The sequence below is a fragment of the Leptidea sinapis genome, chromosome Z (genome assembly GCF_905404315.1).
Source record: "Leptidea sinapis chromosome Z, ilLepSina1.1, whole genome shotgun sequence".
NCBI lineage: Eukaryota > Metazoa > Arthropoda > Insecta > Lepidoptera > Pieridae > Leptidea > Leptidea sinapis.
Window position 1 is genome coordinate 19,712,339 of NC_066312.1, and position 16,477 is coordinate 19,728,815.

General features: G+C 34.8%; 1 protein-coding gene across 1 annotated transcript in view; it reads right to left on the bottom strand.

Annotated features, from left to right (window-relative positions):
* Positions 1-2,173: 2,173 nt before the first annotated feature.
* The window catches only part of LOC126979124 (glycerol kinase-like), a 30,189-nt gene continuing 15,885 nt past the window's right edge, over positions 2,174-16,477 (bottom strand). Inside the window, exons 5-8 of the mRNA XM_050828336.1 lie at positions 10,918-11,166; positions 10,326-10,495; positions 9,365-9,500; positions 2,174-8,276 (exon numbers count right to left, since the gene is read on the bottom strand). Coding sequence (XP_050684293.1) covers positions 8,004-8,276; positions 9,365-9,500; positions 10,326-10,495; positions 10,918-11,166 — 828 coding nt within the window. The 3' untranslated portion in view covers positions 2,174-8,003. The remainder of the gene's footprint in view (positions 8,277-9,364; positions 9,501-10,325; positions 10,496-10,917; positions 11,167-16,477) is intronic.

Consider the following 16,477-nt stretch of genomic DNA (forward strand, 5'->3'; position numbering starts at 1 on the left):
ATTATATGGGTTGATCTACTGTAAAGTAGACCCTGTAGATGGAGCCACAACCTGAGAGTTGAAGAAGATATACAAAAATTTATGATTCGTGCGTACTCGAACGGTTGGCTCAGTCGGAAAGAGCGCTCGGACGGAACCCGAGAGGTCGCAGGTTTGAGTCCCGCATCGTTAATAAATTCTGGTTACATATTTAATTCATATGTGTAATTCTTAATGAGCATCAAGTTGATACTCGTACCTAATAAAAGATTTTATACATTTATTTAAATAATTTAATTGTTGATTAATAATATCACCACATAAGTCTAAGTCTTATTACAAAAAGCAGTCTTCGGTTATACCAGAACTAGTAACAATTAACCCCCCTTATTCATAATGGTCCGCTAACTTTAAACAGCCGCTTAGGAGTGTTTTTTCTCATTCTGACTTAGGTCAATAGAAGAAGACAGTGAGAATTAGCAATGCTTTCAGTTAGCAGACTATTATGAATAAGGGGATAAGTGTATAACATACAATCGCTTTAATTAACTATTAGAGAGACTCGACAAAATTTATAGAGCGGATTACTCGATCAAATTTAGGATTTAATTCCAATAGGCCATTCCCTTATTTTTTTTATGCCAATACGAGACGAGACAGCAGGTCGTTCAACTGATGGTGATTGATACGCCCTGCCCATTACAATGCAGTGCCTTTCAGGATTCTTGAAACCCAAAAACTCTGAGCAGCACTACAATTGCGCTCGTCACCCTGACACATAAGATGTTAAGTCTCATTTGCCCAGTAATTACACGCACACACACTAGCTACGGCGCCGTTCACACCGAAACACTTACTGTGTTTCGGTGTGAACGGTGCTTACACATTACTGCTTCATGGCAGAAATAGGCGGCGTTGTGGTCCCATAATCTAGCCAGCATCCTGTGCAAAGGAACCTCCCACTGGTAAACCTTATTCTTGAAGAATAACATGGAAGGATTCATACAAGTAAAAGAGGCCACCGAACAATGTCAAGACCATAGACTTACAATACACTATCGTATAGACGACGTGACAGCCTCATAATGAGTGACCACTTTTAATTTGTCGATGTGTGCAGCCTAGCAACACTCTCTAAGAAAAAAGAGATTGCATGAAATGTGTAGCCATTGTTAGATTGACAGGCCATTATAATCTTGTAATAAAAGGAGATGGCCGAAATCCACTACGTTTTACGTGTTTTACGTTCGCTTTCAAACTTAGCCGGACTATACTTCTTCGCCATAATATTGTACTTACTACTATTTCAAACTGCACGTTTCATACTAAACAATATATCAATTTTTTACTCAGGCAGTCACGCCTCTTATAACGTAGAATTTACATCCTCTTTGAATATGTGCGTTAGCTAGTGGTTTAATATTGAAAATACTAAGGCACTAATGTTAAACGTGGCTGACTGTTTACGACTTGACAGTCAAAATCTGTTACAGAAACAATGTATTATACGCTCTACTTTTCTATATTGCTGTCTCTCCGTTAGCGATCTTCTTCTCTCTCGAGCGCTTTGTTTAATTAAACGCTAGTATATTGTAAATCTATGTTCAAGACCGGCAAATATAGGCGATAATATGAACCTAAACAATATGTTATGTTTTTAAAGTGATAGCCCTCACTTCTAGGATTAATACACAAATAAAATTTGAAAAACAAAATTTTATGAACGATGCGGGACTCGAACCCACGACCTCCGGCGTTCCGTGCCGGTGCTCTAACCAACTGAGCTAACCGTTCGAGTAACGGCTCGTTATAAAATCTTGTTTGCTTTGTTCAACTCTCACTCCACTGGTTGTGGCTTCATCTACAGGATCTACTTTACAGTTGATAACCTGCTCAAACCCAATATTTGCATATTAGGAAATTGACTTGAGATGTCGCTCTTGTAAATCTAAACAATATGTTATGTTTTTTAAAGTGAACATATGAACCTACTACCCGGTTACATTATATCGGACCTGACTTCGATGACGTCACATCGTCGCTTTGTTACGGTGAGCAAAACAAGCATTGCTAGGATATTATTATTAATAAATAAACAACGATTTATTTTTTTCAGTATTATAGATTGATGTAGAAGTATTGGGATGCTGATTATTATAATCATAATGATGAAAAGTCAATGAAAGAATCTGGGTTAAGTTAAAAAAAGAAGTATTTATTTCTCTAACAGAGGGCCTACCATCAACTTTTAATAAGCGATGCGATTCCAATGTAGTTCAGTTTAGGTACCTAATCTGAATCACTAAAATTCGTACCATAAAATGCCTTTTACTGAATGGCGTTTGGATCGCTTATGAAGAATGAACGAAATAAAGTTTGTGGTCTGCGGTGTGAAAAAGAGATGACGGTCTACAGTCGTTGCATAAGTTTGTCTCTCTTGCTCGAACCATATGCGTTGCGTTTCGCAACCTAAAATGACATGATTTTAGCGGATTTTTTGCGTAGAAAATACTAAAAATACATTTTAAAATTGCGCTTTATAGCGTCAAATTATAAACCATTAAGCCCTTTTTTGTACCTATTAAATAATAGTAATATAAAGAAATATATTTATTTTAATTACAAATTAAATGTATGCTTGGGTGTTTTCGTAAAAATAACGAGTTATAAACGCACTTCCATTGATGTTTGATTTGACAGGACCACAGAGTACATTTTTTTTAATTATTTCTTGCGAACAGGCTATAGCCCGGGCCCTTACTACCTCGTCTTTAGTATTTAAATTTTTGGTATTTATTTTCAGCATTTTGTTTTACAAAAAAGGCTAATAAAGTATTCTCATCTCATCTTTCATCAATAAAATTTCCCTTCTCGGTATGTTTTCACTATTTTTTAAAAGTTATTTAACAACACGATTCAATTTCCTCTAAGGAAGTAGCAACTTTTTTCGAATCGCTCACTTTGAATTTCTGTTTTGAATAGGTGGCAGTTTTTGACGTTTAATGATAATAAGTGATTTTGAATTCTATTTTGAATAAAAATATTTGAATTTGACACATAAGCTATCTAGTTTAGATTGAAATATCAAATATTACCTCATGGTACGAATGAATGAACGAACTAAATCAGTTTGCAATTCAATTGATATCATTTTTGACATTCAATTGACATCATTGCGATTTAATCAGTTGATTTGACGTCAACCTAAATTAGATAGCTCTAATCACGTAGTGGTACGAAATAGCAAACCAGTACATTTTAGGTTGTCAATTGAATCGCAATAAGAGTTCATGGTAGACCCGCAGTACTATTATAGCGACACAGAACAACAGAAACTACAGAACTATTAACAAAAAAAGTCAAAACGTAACAATGAATACTTCAAAAACAAAGCAGTGATAGCACAAAAATATCACATGTACCTAACGGTAATAAACATTAAACCGTACTGAAGCAATAGAACAAGCGCGAGGGGGTGAAAAGGGAACGGGAGGGGGCTTTATGTTCCAGTGAGGTCCAGAGATAATGTGGTCTTGTAGTAGATACTTATGTAAAAATGCTAACGTCAAACTAGTCACTAGTTTTACATTGATGAGTTTCATATATATGTCGTAGGTATATTGTCAAAGCCGTGATATTATAATTTCACTAGTGATAATATTATAATTGACCGGTAGAATGTTAATCGACTTACGGCCATTTTCAATAACCTTTCTATCCTTAGTTTAACTTACTTGGAAATAATTATCGATAGATAAGATCTTGTCATTAAACGGTGATAGCAATATATCCGTAACTAGAGATACGTTATTGTAAACGGCCGTTAATTTCTTACAATTTAACGGCCTGGTTTTAGTGACATTTTAATGCCACGGGTACACTATAGTGATATTATAATAAATCTAGGTATATTACAAATGAAGTTAGCAGTGTGAGACGTCGAGCGTTCTGATTGGTCAAATTTTTTTCATACGCAATTTGCAAAGCAAAAATAGTACATTGTAGCGTATCTGCAATTTTCCATCTGAAATTAGTATCGAAATAGTAGTGAACAAGGGTTAATTCGGTTATAGCACTCGACGGCCGCTGCCGCGGCACGCTACGCTCGGCTCGTACGTTGTGGTCAATAGTCTAAATTTGTTTTTGGGACCTACTAATGAACAAAGGCCGATTCAATTTGATAACAATTAGTTGATACTAAAAAACTTATACAATTAATACAATTTGTTTCCTGACCAATCAGAGACGTCCTCATAAACTAACGACCACTAAAATTTTCTAAATATCATTGTCTTACAATTTCAGTGTACCCGTTAAATTATAATGTCACTAAAACTAGGCCGTTAAAATCGTAAGAAATGGAGAAATATCTGCTAAATATACAACGTCTGTTATATTATATATCACATCAAAATAATATTACGTTTGTTGTACAAGACATATATGAATATGCGGTTTTATCAATAGACAAATAGATTATGCTAACTATACCATGACAAATCGGTTCATCTCTCTCGCACGCGGGCAAACTTATGAACTTGTAGAGATAGTAATTGTTTTGATATTAATAGTATTTTGAAATATTATTGAAGTTAGATATTAGAGTGAAATTTTAAGATGCGCGCGCATCACTGTTACACAAAAGTAACAGGTTGAAGTTGGTTTCTAAAATTTTCTGACGTTTGCGACATTCGTTACTTTCTGTTTTTTTTTGGTTTCTTCGTCCATTATTAGGATAGGCAAAGGGTTCAAGCCCTATAGCTGTTACAGCCGCATTCGTAATTTAATAATTCATTGTCAAAGCCATTGTAACAAGATTTTTACAATATTGTTCTTTCTACAAACGTAGAATAGCAAGAGGAATAAATAATTTTAGGTATTTTTGCTTTGTTAGGCCAAAGAAGTATATGTGCATACATAAGTACACACACACATTTTATAACTGCATAGGAGTGATAACTATTGAACTAATTTAAATGTCTAGATAGAGCCACTTACTGTAAGGCGACGCATGACACCAGGCCATTTTATTACATTAGTGTGCATGTCAACTACATCTTACACTCGCGATTTGTTGTAGTATGCGTGTGTTTGCTGAAGATAGAACTTAACAGTTCACCTCTATTATTTTCGAGGTGTTTACAGCAGTATATCTAGACACATAAATAAATAATTATCTACGCTATTGACATGTCAGCTTTATTTTACTGACTTATACTAGAGATAAGCTTGGCTTAGAAGGAAGTTAAACAAAGATTTAATTAAGACTATGCTTTGTAATAGAACCTAAACAGCTTAGTTTCTCTTACCACTAATATATAAATTACAAATAATACTAGTACTAAAATAATTACTACATTTCATTATAACAAACACAATGTTCCCATTTTATGTAACAAAAAAAAACAATTAAGTCTTTAACTCTATAAAATCAACAATAAACTAAATAAAATACTTATTTAAAAAATTAGCTTCCTTGTGATCAGTATATTAGGAAGTATGTGATATGTGTTTAATATAATGTTAATTAGTTTTTAATTACACGTACAGTCAGCGCGCGAGTTGAATGCAGCCGGGGCCTGGAGGTCTATCACCAAAATCGAAAGCCGTAGTTTCGGTCCTTAACGAAAGAACGAAGAACTTCGAATTAAATCCTTTTACCAAAGTTTTTCGGATCCGAATAGTGCGGACGCAATTCGTTTCGGAACAATAGACATTAATATAAAAAGTGGAGTCGTAGTTACGATCATAATAATGACAAACAACGATAAAGCAAATGTCAAATTAATTTTGAATAAGAATCTTCGGATCCGAAACTTTCGTAATAGCAATAAATGTACGATCCGGCAACCGAAACTTCGTATTCCGATTTTGGTAGTAGGGCTCCTGAGGTAAGGAGCGGTAGTATCTCCCCCCGCTGTATGCACGCCTCGCCTCGCGCGCTTTCAGTGTAGTGCTGTGCCGTAGTCGTCGCTTAATACTAAAGTTTCGATTCCATGTATTTTTTTTATTTGAATAATCTGACCGATACCTGACTAATAAACAGATCCGAGTCCATTAGGTTCCGTTCGAGTTTTTAATCATCGCCAAGCACGTGAAATGGCGAAGAACGTTTTAGACATGTGTGTTAAAGAAAGGCAGAATAAAATTTTGAGATTTAATTATTAGGTTAAAATGGTAAACTTGCAGTATTGTTTATATTTATCGACACACTCATGATTATGGTCATCGATTATAATTAGGTCACATCACTATCGCATTCCTGAACTCTGCATTCAACTCACGCGTTACCTGTACATTAATCAGCCGCCCATGATTTGGGGCTACAGTTAGGTAATCTGACAATTGAATATGAATTTGTTTACAATTTCATTTTTTTTCGCGTAATCGTCATTAAAGATTTATAGCTCATGTTGTAATGAGCTATCCGCCAGTGAACGTCCCCTCAATATCAGTGCAGCTGTTCCGCAAATAATACGAAATAAACTAAATGAAGGTAAATTTTTGTTTTCTTATGCTTAAGAACAGTGTTAACATTAAGACGTATTTAGTAGAATTACTATTTATTTTTATAGATATAGACGCTTCAATCAACTATTCTTTGTACATAATCATGTTCTCACAACAACAAAAGCTCAATATAAAAATATCAACTATTAACTAATATTGGCGTTTTAACATTTTATAACTGTAGGTATAAAACAGGTATAGTTGTCACAAGAATAGTCTTATTATGTCTTACGCTGTATTTCTATTATATAAGTATAAACAATTCCATAACGAATAATTTATTTATTGGTAACTTAATTGACCTCATCACTCTCTCCATATAAAATCTCATTGTCGCCACAGGCTATGCTGTAAATTTTTATGGATTCATTTCAAGTTTTTTCTTTAATATTCAGTACATTATAAGTAATTAAAGATAATACAATTTCTATTACTTTAAAAAATATTGTACACAACTTGTCGTTAAAATCAATGTAACTAGGATATCCATTGACGACAAAAATTATTTGCCAATCAGTTATCATCAATTTTTGTTATAAATTTAATTTGTTTTATTCTCAAAACTACTTAACACAATAAATATCGCAGTGGAAAGAATAAGAGGAGGTAATTGTCATGAAGTAAACAGACAAGATATAATGTATGTATAAGTATCGAAATTATAATGTTTTATACTTTTGTAGGTAATTATTAGTATAATAAGTGTTCATGTAAATATATAATAAGGATATTTTATTTATCATATATTAACCAATACTATCAAGATAAATTATCACCTAATATATAAAATTCTCATGTCGCGGTGTTTGTAGTGAAACTCCTTCGAAACGGCTCGACCGATTCTCAAGAAATTTTGAGTGCATATTGGGTAGGTCTGAGAATCGGACAACATCTATTTTTCATCCCCCTAAATGTTACGATTTTTTTTTAATTTATTTCACTTTTTTTTTTTAAATTTGTTTGATTATGCGTCAGCATTAAAAAAGACATACAACTTCAAATTTTCACCCATCTAAGATCAACAGTTACTTTTGTATCGCGATTTTAATATCGGCAATACAACGTTTGCTGGATCAGCTAGTGTATGTATAAGTATAGAAACTATAATGTATTATACTTTTGTAGGTAATTATTAGTATAATAAGTGTTCATGTAAATATATAATAAGGATATTTTATTTATCATATATAAATCAAAAATATCAAGATAAATTATCATATCTTATATGATTCCATGAGTGCCATGTTGCTACTATACATGTAAGGTAGCTAGAAACGTCGAACTTTCAGATTGATTTTATAAACTTCATTTACCATTTTTGATCATGCTATTTATACCTATGTATAATTTATATAATCCTTAAAATAATACATTTTTAGAACAAATAGAGCGAGATCTCTCAATATTTGCAACTTGGATATACATTGGTTATTATTAACTCAACTCAACAGTAATCTTAAATTAAATTATCTGAAATAAATATTTTTGACCACAAAGGCGTGTTATCTGTGACACTAATTCTGTTCCCAGCCGAGAGATCTCTCAACAGCCATTTTCCATTGTTTGTACCGCATGTCGCGCTCGTCTTCGGTAATTTTCGGTGAATACATGACACCACTCTCCATATCGATGGTAGAAACCTGGGTGATACTGTCTAGACCCCAGTAAGCGACCAGCGCAGCTCCCAACGCCGTGCTTTCGGTAAAACCAGCTTTTATCACGTTGATACCAATCAAATCAGCTTGCATTTGAATCATTAATGAGTTGGATGTCATGCCACCGTCAACCTATCAAGATATAAACATTTAAATAAAATACTTTAAAAGGATTAAAAGAAGTGTAAATAACTGAATATTGTAATTATTTATTTCGGAACTTTATTTACAAACGATTGGCTTACCAGTGGGAGAGGCTTATCTTTTGCTTCTATGCTGGCTAGATTATGGGTACCACAACGACGCCTAATTCTGCCGCTAAGCAGTAATGTGTAAACATAACTGTGTTTCGGTCTGAACGGCGCCGTAGCTAGTGAAATTACTGTTCAAATGATACTTAACTTAACTTACTTAACAACTTATGTCTCAAAGTGCCGAGCGCAGTTGTAGTGCTGCTCAGAATTTTTGGGACCTTCAAGAATCCTGAGCTGCAGTGTAATGGACAGGGCGTATCAATAATTGACTATCAATCAGCTGAACGTCTCGACCCTTATTTTCATATTTTAGAAAATTAAAGTTTACGTTCCCTCGATCGTGAGCACACTTTCTACAAAATAAGCGAACGGTTGAACAGAGCGGTGTTAAATAATTAATGCTAATTTTTCGCACCGCCATTACAATATTATTGTAAGCCGGTTTTAAGAGTTTACCGCTAGTATAGAAAAGTTTTGCGATACCGAGAGAAATATAAAAAAAATGCATGTCTAACATAATTACATAAACTAGTTATTTTTAATAAATATTCTCTTCTGTTACTAATTATTATTCCCGCTGTATTTTTCATCTGGGCACAGCTCCGATGAGAATTAATTTATAAAAGTTTGGTTATACACGGATTGACATCCAGCTATAGCAAAATACTCTTAATTGATGAACTATGGTCAGTAAGAATTTATAGAATTTATAGCAATTTAAAAATAAATGTTTTCAGAAGGCCGCCATTTTGTCTTAACTTTATACTCACATAACTGACAGTACAATAATAAATGTTAAAATAGGGTAGGTATTATAAAATAGCCGGAAATAAAATCAGTTTGAAAACTAATATAATTTTTTATGGGCACCCTCGTTGAGTTTGGAACATGTTTCCTCAAAAGTGGTGAAATCGTATTTTCTATGAGATGGATGTTGATATTAAAATAAAGAAAAATGGTACGTACCTTCAGTAATTGTAAGGGCATTCCACAGTCTTCATTCATAGCATCAAGGATATCTCGAACTTGGTAACAGACAGCTTCCAATGCAGCCTTGATTATATGGTTTGAGTTTGTATCTTCGGTGATTCCGCATATCACCCTGAAATATAATTTCAAAATAGAAACGGTACATTTAAAGTAAGTCTTCGGTATCTATTCAAAGGTTACGGTGACTGGTCGATCTTGTCATTGATAACGCTGCTTTTGTTAGTACGATGCTGACAATGCGAAATTTGATACTATCTTGTCAGTAATGCTACGAAAGAAGAAAATGACAGACCATGGATTTCAAATCATATAAAGTTCAGAGGAGAAACTGGTGATTTCAAACTTTTTGAAGATGGAAGGAGGAAGACGGCTAACGTATAAAATGTATAGCACATAATGAACTTAGAACACACTCTTATCTTATATTTTTAAACGAGTAATTCTTGTATATATATATATAATCTGAATCTCGGAAACGGCTCCAACGATTTTCATAAAATTAAGTATGCAGGGTATTTCGGGGGTGATAAATCGATCTAGCTAGGTTTCAATTTAAAAAAAAATGGTTTTATCCATGTTTGAATGAGAAACAGCTACAATAACATTAGAATACAAAGGATTTACCTTTCGCCACTATATTCAAGACTATTATAGCTCAGATATTATTAATATTTAGGTACAAATTATACACTAAATAAATGTTTATTTTTGTAGACTTTTCTTTTACTGCTTAGCAGAAAGTGCGAAAGTTGAGTATTCACCTCTGGAATAAAGCCTGATATAGTCTTGGGCAGCTTGAACCCCACGCTTCAATAAGGGCTCTACATAACTCCCATGATACGATCCAAAATAATGCCCATCAAGTAATAAAGTGTTTTACTACCTTGGTGCGCAATCTACTATTAAACATTACCTTGATATTATAATATTTAGTTACCCTCTAGCATCCTGCCTCCAATAAGGTGCATACAATCCACTGAAAGCAGGTACGAACACTACACTTCCATTCTCTGTGGCATTTTCAGCCATTTCCTGTGAGTCCTGTGCGTTTTCTATCATACCCATATTATCTCTTAGCCAACCAAGAGCAGCACCCGCTATGGCTACCTGTTACAAATATAATTTAAGTACTTGATTTAGTTTAAAAATTTTCATCACTTTTACTCGAAATAGTGATTTTCGTTATTATAATATCTTGCAACTAATTCTAGTAGGCTTAATGAGATAGATAATAGCTTTAAGGAAAATGTATACACTTTTATGTAAAAGTCCCAGTCACTGTTACTATAAATAAATTTAAATAGCAATCTTGGGAAGACAAAACGATTGAGTGCCACGCCGTACGCCGCCGAAACTGGTCGATATCCGAGTTGAATTATTTACGCCGTTAGTTAATATTTGAATCAAACAGCACTGTCCAAATTTTTATTAATTTCGGTTCAGTAGTTTAGCAGTTCATAGCGAACAAACAACGTGACACGAAATTTGTATGTGTAAAGATATTGAAATTGACCATATTATAGACTCACCGATCCTTCTAGTGCATAGCAAGGAGGATTGTTCCTGCCCAACTGATAAGCTACTGTTGTGAGTAAACCTTTACTAGAATTCACTCTCACATCGCCAGTGTTGTAGAGGACAAAACATCCAGTCCCATATGTGGCTTTGGCTTGCCCTTTTTGTATACACATTTGGCCAACAAGAGCAGCCTGTTGGTCTCCCAGGCATCCTGATATTGGTATACTTCTGAGAAGGCCTTCCGCTATGTAACCATAAATCTGAAATATTTAACATGTGATAACCAAATCGCACTAGCCTAAAAAAGGGTTGAGGCCAGGGCATTTTCAGGCAAAATAGGCGCAGAGGCAGAGGTCGAGTTACATATAATTGTTGCCAGTGAACACCCAGTGCCGGATTAACCACGTAGCAATTGCTACGAGCCCCGCAACGTCTGTAAAGCTAAAAAGGTCAAGTCGGCAGAATCACTCGTAATATATCTCAAAATTTAGTGCTCATTTAGTGCTAATTTAGTGCTGATAACAGATATTTGGTGCTGTGATAGGGGGACTAAAAATGAGAACACTGCTAACTTTTCATTAAGCTAGCAGTGTACCATTCGTGACTAGAAAGGTCAAGTCGGCAGATTCACTCGTTTTATATCTCAAAATTTAGTGCTCATTTAGTGCTAATTTCGTGTTGATAACAGATATTTGGTGCTGTGATAGGGGGACTAAAAATGAGAACACTGCTAACTTTTCATTAAGCTACCAGTGTACCATCGTGACTAGAAAGGTCAAGTCGGCAGAATGTCTCGTTTTATATCTCAAAATTTAGTGCTCATTTAGTGCTGATAACAGATATTTGGTGCTGTGATAGGGGGACAAAAATGAGAACACTGCTAACTTTTCATTAAGCTAGCAGTGTACCATCGTGACTAGAAAGGTCAAGTCGGCAGAATGTCTCGTTTTATATCTCAAAATTTAGTGCTCATTTAGTGCTGATAACAGATATTTGGTGCTGTGATAGGGGGACTAAAAATGAGAACACTGCTAACTTTTCATTAAGCTAGCAGTGTACCATCGTGACTAGAAAGGTCAAGTCGGCAGAATGTCTCGTTTTATATCTCAAAATTTAGTGCTCATTTAGTGCTAATTTAGTGCTGATAACAGATATTTGGTGCTGTGATAGGGGGACTAAAAATGAGAACACTGCTAACTTTTCATTGAGCTAGCAGTGTACCATTCGTGACTAGAAAGGTCAAGTAGGCAGAATCACTCGTTTTATATCTCAAAATTTAGTGCTCATTTAGTGCTAATTTAGTGCTGATAACAGATATTTGGTGCTGTGATAGGGGGACTAAAAATGAGAACACTGCTAACTTTTCATTAAGCTAGCAGTGTACCATTAGTGACTAGAAAGGTCAAGTAGGCAGAATCACTCGTTTTATATCTCAAAATTAAGTGCTCATTTAGTGCTAATTTAGTGCTGATAACAGATATTTGGTGCTGTGATAGGGGGACTAAAAATCAGAACACTGCTAACTTTTCATTAAGCTACCAGTGTACCATTCGTGACTAGAAAGGTCAAGTAGGCAGAATCACTCGTTTTATATCTCAAAATTAAGTGCTCATTTAGTGCTAATTTCGTGCTGATAACAGATATTTGGTGCTGTGATAGGGGGACTAAAAATGAGAACACTGCTAACTCTTCATTAAGCTACCAGTGTACCATTCGTGACCGCGTTATGATACAGTTGGAGCGAGAGGCACATCAGCTAATAATTTAGTGCTCAATTAGTGCTGCCTGTACAAGCAAACAGATTTTTCAAAAAAAAAATTTTTCAGTTTTTAAGTATAGATAACTGCTGACATAACGATACGAGCAATCATAGAGCTGAAAGATGACTTTAAAATCGGTATTGGTGAAATTGAAAGGAGTTACTAATTAGTGCTCAATTAATGCTACTGGTAAACCCAGAAAATTTTTTAGAAAAATCATTTTTCAACTGCCCGATAAGAAAATCGAAGGTTTTCAATGAACGAAAAGTTATGGGTATTATTCTCTATTGCAATTATTGAGTTTTCATCAGATCTCAACGTTATAAGGTAACAGAAAACTACCCTGACTCCCCTCGCGATGTGTGTGTGTGTTTTAAAAAAAAAGAGGAGTTGCACTCGGGGACTGCCGCGGTAAAGCTATTGCATAGCATTTTTTATCAACTTATGCAATTATAATTATTTATTTATTTTATTTATGCAGTATTTTTTTCCTTTGTTTTTTTTTGTTTGATATTAATTCAAGTTACACTTTTTGAGCGTGGTGACCGATAAGAAAACAATTTTTTTTCTTTTATTAAATAAATGAGAAGTTAATATTGTTCAAAATATTTTTATTATCTTACAATACATGTAGGTTATTCAAGAATATTTATCATTTAAACTATAGGTTTATGATAATTGAAATAAGAAACATTAGTTTCAGACTTGATATCTAAATATCTGGAAAATACCGTGACAATGGTGGTCCCATATTTTGTTGTCGACAGTTGTGGTTCATTCAATGGGAAACGAGTGCCATCTTGTGTTAAAATATATAACTACGATAAATAAATTTACCAGTTTCTTTACACTTTTTTGGATCACGTAGTGTATCCAAAAAAAAAAAGAAGAAGGGCCGAAAATACTTGGTGCAAATGGTTATAAATTTCCACTAATGTTGGCTGGCGATTTCAACATCAACTTCGCTGAATAAAAATCAGAGCGATTGACAACTTTTCTTTCGAAAATATTGAATTTGAAATGAATCCACAACAAAATATGGGACCACAATTGACATGGTATTTTCCAGATATTTAGATATCAAGTCTGAAACTAATGTTTCTTATTTCAGTTATCATAAGCCTATAGTTTAAATGATAAATATTCTTGAATAACCTATATGTATTGTAAGATAATAAAAATATTTTGAACAATATTAACTTCTTATTTATTTAATAAAAGAAAAAAAATTGTTTTTTATCGGTCACCACGCTCAAAAATTGTAACTTGAATTAATATCAAATAAAAAAAAAAAAAAGGAAAAAAATACTGCATAAATAAAATAAATAAATAATTATAATTGCATAAGTTGATAAAAAATGCTATGCAATAGCTTTACCGCGGCAGTCCCCGAGTGCAACTCCTCTTTTTTTTAACACACACACACACACACAGCGGCTACACCGCGAGGGGAGTCAGGGTAGTTTTCTGTTACCTTATAACGTTGAGATCTGATGAAAACTCAATAATTGCAATAGAGAATAATACCCATAACTTTTCGTTCATTGAAAACCTTCGATTTTCTTATCGGGCAGTTGAAAAATGATTTTTCTAAAAAATTTTCTGGGTTTACCAGTAGCATTAATTGAGCACTAATTAGTAACTCCTTTCAATTTCACCAATACCGATTTTAAAGTCATCTTTCAGCTCTATGATTGCTCGTATCGTTATGTCAGCAGTTATCTATACTTAAAAACTGAAAAATTTTTTTTTTGAAAAATCTGTTTGCTTGTACAGGCAGCACTAATTGAGCACTAAATTATTAGCTGATGTGCCTCTCGCTCCAACTGTATCATAACGCGGTCACGAATGGTACACTGGTAGCTTAATGAAGAGTTTGCAGTGTTCTCATTTTTAGTCCCCCTATCACAGCACTAAATGAGCACTAAATTCTGAGATATAAAACGAGTGATTCTGCCGACTTGACCTTTCTAGTCACGAATGGTACACTGCTAGCTTAATGAAAAGTTAGCAGTGTTCTCATTTTTAGCCCCCCTATCACAGCACCAAATATCTGTTATCAGCACTAAATTAGCACTAAATGAGCACTAAATTCTGAGATATAAAACGAGTGATTCTGCCGACTTGACCTTTCTAGTCACGAATGGTACACTGCTAGCTTAATGAAAAGTTAGCAGTGTTCTCATTTTTAGCCCCCCTATCACAGCACCAAATATCTGTTATCAGCACTAAATTAGCACTAAATGAGCACTAAATTTTGAGATATAAAACGAGACATTCTGCCGACTTGACCTTTCTAGTCACGATGGTACACTGCTAGCTTAATGAAAAGTTAGCAGTGTTCTCATTTTTAGTCCCCTTATCACAGCACCAAATATCTGTTATCAGCACTAAATGAGCACTAAATTTTGAGATATAAAACGAGACATTCTGCCGACTAGACCTTTCTAGTCACGATGGTACACTGCTAGCTTAATGAAAAGTTAGCAGTGTTCTCATTTTTAGTTCCCCTATCACAGCACCAAATATCTGTTATCAGCACTAAATGAGCACTAAATTTTGAGATATAAGACGAGTGATTCTCCCGACTTGACCTTTCTAGCTTTACAGACGTAGCCCCGCATGTTGTAACTCATTTCTGCCTGAGATAATATTTTTAGTGAAACTTATTAAGATGTGGTATATTGAATTTCGGGAATTAGGTCACTCGCCGAATCCAACTCGAGTGGGCAGCATACGGGAAGCTCCGTAATATCTTCTCGTCCCAAATACCTGAGTGTCTGAATACGAAGGTTTTTAACCAGTGTGTGTTGCCTGAGAAACGGTACGCAGACGTGGCCGCTAGCTATGCGCCTTGTTGAAGAAGCTCATGGTCGCTCAGAGGGCAATGGAGAGGGCTATGCTCGGAGCTTCCCTGCGAGATCAAACGAGGAGATCCGTAAGAGAACAAAAGTCACCGAGATAGCCCAAGATGATCTTAGGGGCAGTAAAGTCTTCGAATGACGACCACGCACCGGAATACGTAGTGTTAGTAGGCCAATGGACCGACGATCTGGTCAAAATCGCCGGAATAGGTCGGATGAGGGCAGCGAAGGACCGATTAACGACCAAAATTAAGTGCTCATTTAGTGCTAATTTAGTGCTGATAACAGATATTTGGTGCTGTGATAGGGGGACTAAAAATCAGAACACTGCTAACTTTTCATTAAGCTACCAGTGTACCATTCGTGACTAGAAAGGTCAAGTAGGCAGAATCACTCGTTTTATATCTCAAAATTAAGTGCTCATTTAGTGCTAATTTCGTGCTGATAACAGATATTTGGTGCTGTGATAGGGGGACTAAAAATGAGAACACTGCTAACTCTTCATTAAGCTACCAGTGTACCATTCGTGACCGCGTTATGATACAGTTGGAGCGAGAGGCACATCAGCTAATAATTTAGTGCTCAATTAGTGCTGCCTGTACAAGCAAACAGATTTTTCAAAAAAAAAATTTTTCAGTTTTTAAGTATAGATAACTGCTGACATAACGATACGAGCAATCATAGAGCTGAAAGATGACTTTAAAATCGGTATTGGTGAAATTGAAAGGAGTTACTAATTAGTGCTCAATTAATGCTACTGGTAAACCCAGAAAATTTTTTAGAAAAATCATTTTTCAACTGCCCGATAAGAAAATCGAAGGTTTTCAATGAACGAAAAGATATGGGTATTATTCTCTATTGCAATTATTGAGTTTTCATCAGATCTCAACGTTATAAGGTAACAGAAAACTACCCTGACTCCCCTCGCGATGTGTGTGTGTGTTTTA